The 7,202-nt window shown below is 42.0% G+C and overlaps 1 protein-coding gene across 1 annotated transcript; it reads left to right on the forward strand.

Moving 5' to 3' along the window:
- Positions 1-3,181: 3,181 nt before the first annotated feature.
- On the forward strand, positions 3,182-3,836 carry LOC122745962 (small cysteine and glycine repeat-containing protein 5-like). The gene has a single exon (XM_043991426.1). The coding sequence runs from the start codon at positions 3,182-3,184 to the stop codon at positions 3,515-3,517; it is 336 nt and encodes a 111-aa protein (XP_043847361.1). The 3' UTR covers positions 3,518-3,836.
- Positions 3,837-7,202: the final 3,366 nt, after the last annotated feature.

The raw sequence follows: 7,202 nt of genomic DNA on the forward strand, positions 1-7,202 counted from the left end.
TGTTTCTACTTGTCCTGTTGTTTTTTTCTTTGTTTGAGGTTTTTCCCTTTTGTTCTGATTCTTCTTTCACAACATGACTGAAGCAGAAATTTGTTTAATGTGATTGTACATATATAACCCATATCAGATTGCTTTCTGTCTTGGGGAGGGGTGAGGGAGAAAAATTTGGAACTCAAAATCTTGTAAAAACAAATGTTGAAAACTATCTTTTCATGTAACTGTAAAATAATAAAATACTTTTAGGATTTAAAAAATAAATTCTTTGCATGCCTCTGGGTATCCTATCACACCACCCCCATTAATACCCAATCCTAGGTAAGTCCCACGCTCTGTCTTCTCCAATCCTACTTCACAAATGTTGAAGAAGTAGAACAGGAATGTCTTGATAACAGGAATAATTTTGTTTTCACCCATAACACTTTGTAACACATAACCCTAGAAATTTGGGCAAGGGGAGCACACCAAGTTTCTTAAGGATAGATAAACCAGTCCAGGTTAGAAACTGAGTAGGCCAAATCTCCCATGCTGCTGATCAGTAGTGAGATCAGGTCTGGGGTAGTGCCTGTAGGGGCAGCTAGGTGGAGCGGTGGATAAAGCACTGGCCCTGGATTCAGGAGGACCTGAGTTCAAATCTGGATTCAGACACTTGACACTTACTAGCTCTGTGACCCTGGGCAAGTCATTTAACCCTCATTGCCCCACCAAAAAAAAAAAGGAGTAGTGCTTGTGCTTCCAGCCTCCTGGGCAAATTAGGGAGAGCCAGGGAAAGGAGAGACAAACAGAGACAGAGAGAGACTATAAAGAATGGACTTAGAGAAGGGAAAATATCCCAATTTTCAAAAATGAAAAAAGAATAAAATCTGCAAACTATAGACCAATGATTTTGACCTGGCAATGTTGTAAAAAGATAGAAGGACCTGGTAGTAGACAATGGTACAATTGATTGAATTAAAAACCTCATTCTTGATGCCTATTTCTCCTCTGGCTTTCATTTCTCACTCACATACCCTTCTCTCCACTCAGACAGCCCCCATTCTGATAACTCAAGCTGCCATCACCTCTTTTCTGAACTATTGCAGTAGCCTTCTAATTGGCCTTCCTGCTTCAAGCCTCTCTTTATTCCAATCTGTCGTCTTCTTCTTCTTCTTCTTCTTCTTCTTCTTCTTCTTCTTCTTCTTCTTCTTCTTCTTCTTCTTCTTCTTCTTCTTCTTCTTCTTCTTCTTCTTCTTCTTCTTCTTCTTCTTCTTCTTCGGACAATGGGAGTCAAGTGACTTGCCTAGGGTCACACAACTTCTAAGTGTCAAGTGTCTGATGCCATATTTGAACTCAGGTCCTCCTGAATCCAGTATCTACTGTACCACCTAGCTGCCCCTCCAATCCATCTTCTTTACAACCACCAAGTTCAAGTGTGACCTACTGTGAAAAATGATTATTAATAACCAAGATATTCAAGATATTCAGAGCCCTTCCCTTTTTCCAAAGTTCTAACTTTTGAAAAGTTCAGTCTTCTTCAGAAGGACATTACTGATAATGAGATTGCATTAACTCTCCTTGGTCAGTTGGTCAGACCCCCACCCAGCCTTATAAGGAATTTTTTTTTGTTTTGGGGGGGGAGTTGGGGGCTTTTTTTGGTGAGGAAATTGGGGTTAAGTGACCTGCCCAGGGTCACACAGCTAGTAAGCATTAAGTGTCTGAGGCCAGATTTGAACTCAGGTCCTCCTGACTCCAGGGCCAATGCTATATCCACTGAGCCACTTAGCTACCCCCCTTACAAGGAATTTAATCTAAAGTAGAGAAGCTCTTCTATTCAAGCTTGGGTAGAGACAGATCCTTTTATCTAGATAATCCAAGGCTGCAAGTGATCCAAAATTGACATGATGTCACTAGTAGCCCCTTATTGCTTTGAAGGGTATATAAGCTCTGAGGCACTGCCATGATTGTCTTTGGTCTACGAGAGATGGCCAAATGACCATCCTTTTATTAATAACTTGCTGGCTTACTAATAAAATGATTAAATTCCCCAGAAACTATATCTTTTGAACTTTATTTTTGCAGGGCAATGAGGGTTAAGTGACTTGCCCAGGGTCACACAGCTAATAAGTGTCAAGTGTCTGAGGCCGGATTTGAATTCAGGTCCTCCTGAATCCAGGGCCAGTGCTTTATCCACCGCACCACCTAGTTGTTCCATCTCTTGAACATTTTTAAGTATCACATGATTCAATGTATTCCAGTGGCTCCCTATTACCTTTAGGTATTTTGACAGGCTAGTGCAAAGGATTGACTCAAATATTTAGAATCAAATAATCTTTGTGTTTGACATTTAAACTCTATACAACTTGACCCTTTTCTTCTTTTGTAGTCTTCCTACACATTTCTCTCTTCTGCAAACTCTACAATCATGCCTCTATGAGGCAGGTAGCAAAGATGATATTCTTTCCCACCCCCACCCCATCATTTTACAGGTGAGGAAAGGAAAGGTTAAAAAAAAAAACTGTTTCTTGCTCATGGTAGCATGGCCAGTAAGGGGCAGGGCTGAGATAGGATCATGGGATCTTAGGGATATAGATACAGGATTGGAAGACACCTCTGAAACCATCCAGTTCAAATCCCTTATTTTGTAGATAAGGAAACTGAGACCCAGGGAAATTGTGACTGGTCTAAGGTTATACAGTTAACAAGAATCAGAGACAAGACATAATAAAGACAGTATTTGGACCCAAGTTTCTTGACACCACGTCCAGCATTCTTTCCACTCTGACAAGCTGTAAAAGTAATGATCCTCACAATAGCATCCCTTCTCCTGAGAGAAGGAAAACTGGGAAATCCAAAGCATAGATTGTGTATAGCATTACCAGATGTTCAAGTCCTCTGACTGTGATGAAATATTTCAGCTTTTTCAACTTTCCACTGAATATGGCTTTGAAATAGATTAAAATTTAGGAAGGCCTAAAACAAACAATTTAATGAGGCAGAGGAGGCTGAAAGGAGGAAGCAAACAAGAAAGTGAAGCTCACGTGGTCATCAAAACTGGGATAAACAACAACAAAGAAATCTCATGGGTCCTGGGCCAGCCTTTGAGCAGGGTATATAAGGGCTGCCCTGGAGAAGGAGAGCATCAGACTTCACTCACCTCTCCTGAGTTCTCTCTCCTCTCCTCACCTGAACCCTCTGTACTGACACTATGGGTTGCTGTGGCTGTAGAGGCAACAGCTGTGGCGGCTGTGGTGGCTGTGGCGGCTGTGGCGGCTGCGGTGGCTGTGGTGGCTGCAGTGGCTGTGGTGGCTGTACCACATGTACCTGCCGCCGTGTGGGCTGCTGCTCTGCCTGCTGCCCCTGTTGCTGTGGCTGCTGTGGAGGCTGCTGCAGTCCCATGGTCATCTGCTGCCGCCGCACCTGCTGCTCTGGCTCCTGTGGCTGTGGTGGTTGCTGTGGTAAGGGCTGTGGCTGTGGCAAGGGCTGCTGCCAACAGAAATGCTGCTGCCAGCAATGCTGCTGTAAGAGGCAGTGCTGCTGTTAGAGAGGCATCCTCTCCACCAGATGGTAAGATTTCATGGTGGTTTAGGGGCAGAGCATTGGCCTGATAGTTAAGAAGGTGAGGTCCTAGTCCTTATTCACCAGTGACTTGCTATAAAACCTCATGCATGTCACTTTCACAGGCTCAGAGAAAAATCAATCCTCAGAGGTAGAAGGGACATGAGAAGCCAGTGTCACTCTTTCTACCTCATTTCCCTCATCTTAAAAAATAAGAGGCTTGAATAAGATAGGCTCCAAGGTCATTGCCGGCTGTAATGTTTGATTGCTGCTCTTCACTTCTGCTCTTTTCTGGCCTGTGTATAATTGATGCACATATATAATCCTTTGGGATCTTTTTATTTAATGCCCCTTCTCAAAGGCCCTGTTATAGCAAAGATCCGCCCCCCTAAGAGGCCTGGCTATCAATACAATCTGTCTGAGACAAGGAGAAAAGACACAGCTCAGCTATTGGAGAATGAGTCATGCCTATGAGCCAACCAAAATGGAATCACGATTTTTAAAAATATTGTCTTTCCCAGTAAGTTTCATTCTCTTCTACCTTTTCTGCCTTTAATCTTGTTCTTTCTATATGTGCTATATATTGTTTTACCTTTCTGCTGCTCTGGGATCTTTCTCCATCTTTAATAACTTTCTCAATAAAATAAAAATTAAAACTATCATCAAAAGTTTGTGTTCTCTTTTTTGAATATGTGTATGGAAAACCCTAGCCTAAGAGAAACACGATCAATAGTTGAGGACCGGATTTTTCCATAACAGCGGGAATCCTATCATGTTGTGCTTAAGGGTTAAGGCGGTCAATAGATGAGAACCACTCAGTTCATAGACAACATAAATTCCCATGCCAAGAAAACCACTAACCACCATTGGTATGCATCTTACCCTGGGAACCCTCACGGAAATGGTCCCTGCCCATAAACCAATGTTGAGAACCATATTCCTACTACTACATGTTGGTTGAGAATTTCTGAGGATTATGGACAATGTAGCCTCATCCCTGGAAATGTAGATCCCCTTAAAAGATGCTCTCTGAATCAAGACCATCTTGATACCTGTGCTAGACCCCAAATGCACTGCCCTCCCTTGTTCTCAGGCTGACACACTCCCACGTTAGGGATAATTACAGGGGCAGTGCAAGGCTAACATTGACCCACATTCCCTCCTTTTCATCACAGCTCTCCTTGAATTGGAGGCTCACAAGTTATCCTAGGAACCCTCTAATTAACTTGCAAAGACACATAGCCTTGGTGGCGAATGCTACCACATCATTCATTAGCTCTTTCATTCCTGTGCTGCATCACAATCAGGTGGTAGGGGTACTGCCACTTGCTGAAGACAAACAATGGAATGCTGAAGACAAGGTCTGCTATTCGAGCACTGGAGGTCATGCCAGTCTAGAGATTCTGGAAGGCGCAATCCTCCTTGGGGTGGTTGCCCTGAACAATATCTAATAGATGGAGTTTTTCCTTCTGGTTCATTCCTAGACACAATCCTTAAGGACTGCAGGACCCTTCTTTAGCATTTCTAAACACATTTTTATGATTTGTAGGATATATATGTATATTTTGCCTTTAGAAACAAAGTTGAAAGTTTAAAAGAAAAGCAATTGACTGTATTCTATTTTTCTTTTGAAGTAGGTTGTACCATTCAGCTTTTTTAGTTTATCAGTAACTCTCTTTGTCCCTACAGCATAAAAATAAAACTTTAGTCTTTTTCCACTGTTGTAATTTGTAGAATAGATCTGTGTGTCATATTTTATCTTTATAACCAAAAAAAGTTCAAATTCAAGGTGCCATTATCCATATTCTCTTTCTCTTTCGAAGTTGTACAATTCAATTTTGTTAGTATCATAGCAGCTATTGGGGCAGCTAGGTGGCACAGTGGATAAAGCACCAGTCCTAGATTCAGGAAGACCTGGGTTCGAATCTGAACTCAGACATTTGACACTAGCTGTGTAACCATGGGCAAGTCACTTAACCCTCATTGCCCTGCAAAAAAAATGTATTATAGCAGCTATTTTTATCACTACCATGGAGTAGAAATAAGATGATTACCATTTTTGAAGGGACGGTTAATAATGTTCTGTTAAGTGAACGTTCATATGTGTCTTCTTCCATGGGACAGCACTCTAGATACAGTTTTCATATCCCACCTCCACCCCCCAAGTCTTCTTTTCTCCAGGATAAATACCCCTCTCTCCTTGCAGTTATCTTCATGTAGTACACATATATGCCCATACCATCTTGTCAATGTCTTCCTGCATAGACTCATATTTCTTCCCAAGCCACAGAAAGGGTAGTGATGGTTTAGATTTAGTTTTGTTGTCCAACTTTCCACCTTTTCACTCTAAAGCAGAAAGACCATTTCCATCGACAGGAGGAGAGCAGAGAAAGAAGCATGTGTCTCAAATATCCATCTTCATGCAGGAAAACATTACTGTCTAAGTCTCAGAGTAATGAAATGGAGTCCCAAGAAGAGCCTCGGAGTGCTCAGGAGACCTAACCCCCTAACAGGATCTGTGGCACACAGAAGAAAGCATCGTTTGTGATTAGGTAACAGCAGGAGGCAGCCTAGCCTTAAAGGGAAGGAAGGAGGGAGTCTCAGGAAGAAAGCCAGTAGCAGAAGCAATAGTGCCAGCATGAGCCAAAACCATGGTCAAAGTCTGAGGCCACTGCAGGTGAATAGTTGAACAAAGGCACAAGTAAAATGAGGATCCATGAGGTCAAGCCAGGTCATCAAATAGGTGGGCAAACAAATGGAAGTGGGGAGAAGGAAAGTAGAGTCATTCCAGAGGAATGTAAGCATCCGGAGTGCAGGTTACTATTTTTGTTTTTATCCTTGAGTACCTTCTGACTAGCACAGTGCTTTGAACATGGTAGGAACTTAACTGATATCTGTTCAATTCAATTATACCATTTCTTGTGAAATGCGCAATGTTGCAGACTGAGGGTTTTTTTTTTTCCTTTTCTTACTTAAGAGAAGGAGGGGGACTACCCCTAGACTTTCATTTGTGTATGTTACCAATGCAAGTCAGCACCTGTCCTCAACTTAGAAACTTGAGAACTTAAATGACTTGACCAACTTTTTTTTTAAGCTAGCTAGATGACTCTGAATAGGGCAGCAGAGCCTGAAATCAGGAAGACCTTTGTTCAAATGTGACACTTTGCAGAGGGCCTGGCACATAGTAGACATTTAATAAATGCTTGTTGAGTAACACAGATAGTGTCAAAGGCAGGATTTGAAGCCAAGTCTTTTTTGGTTGTAAAACTGAATCTCTATCCATTGTACCACGCTGCCTCTCTTTCTTGTTTGAGTATAGATAAAGCTATGTTGGAATCTTTCATAGTGCAGGATAAGGAACTGACAAGTAATTTCAATCTGAAAAGACCTCAACACAGGTTCAAAATGGGCTTTTAGCAAATATTTTCTATGTATATCTAACTAGGAGAAGGAAGACACTTACTAGCTGTGTGACCCTGGGCAAGTTACTTAACCCCACTTGCCTTAAACATCTGGGGCCATCTCCAGTCATTCTGATATATATCATGCCACTGGAACCAGATGGCTCTGAAAGAGAGAGTAAGGCTAATGATCTTGCACAGACCTCCCTCACCAAAAACAATCCAATTCACTGCAAGTCATGACATCACCCTGATTGTTGCTGTCCTTGT

The sequence above is a fragment of the Dromiciops gliroides genome, chromosome 3 (genome assembly GCF_019393635.1).
Source record: "Dromiciops gliroides isolate mDroGli1 chromosome 3, mDroGli1.pri, whole genome shotgun sequence".
NCBI classification, from domain to species: domain Eukaryota; kingdom Metazoa; phylum Chordata; class Mammalia; order Microbiotheria; family Microbiotheriidae; genus Dromiciops; species Dromiciops gliroides.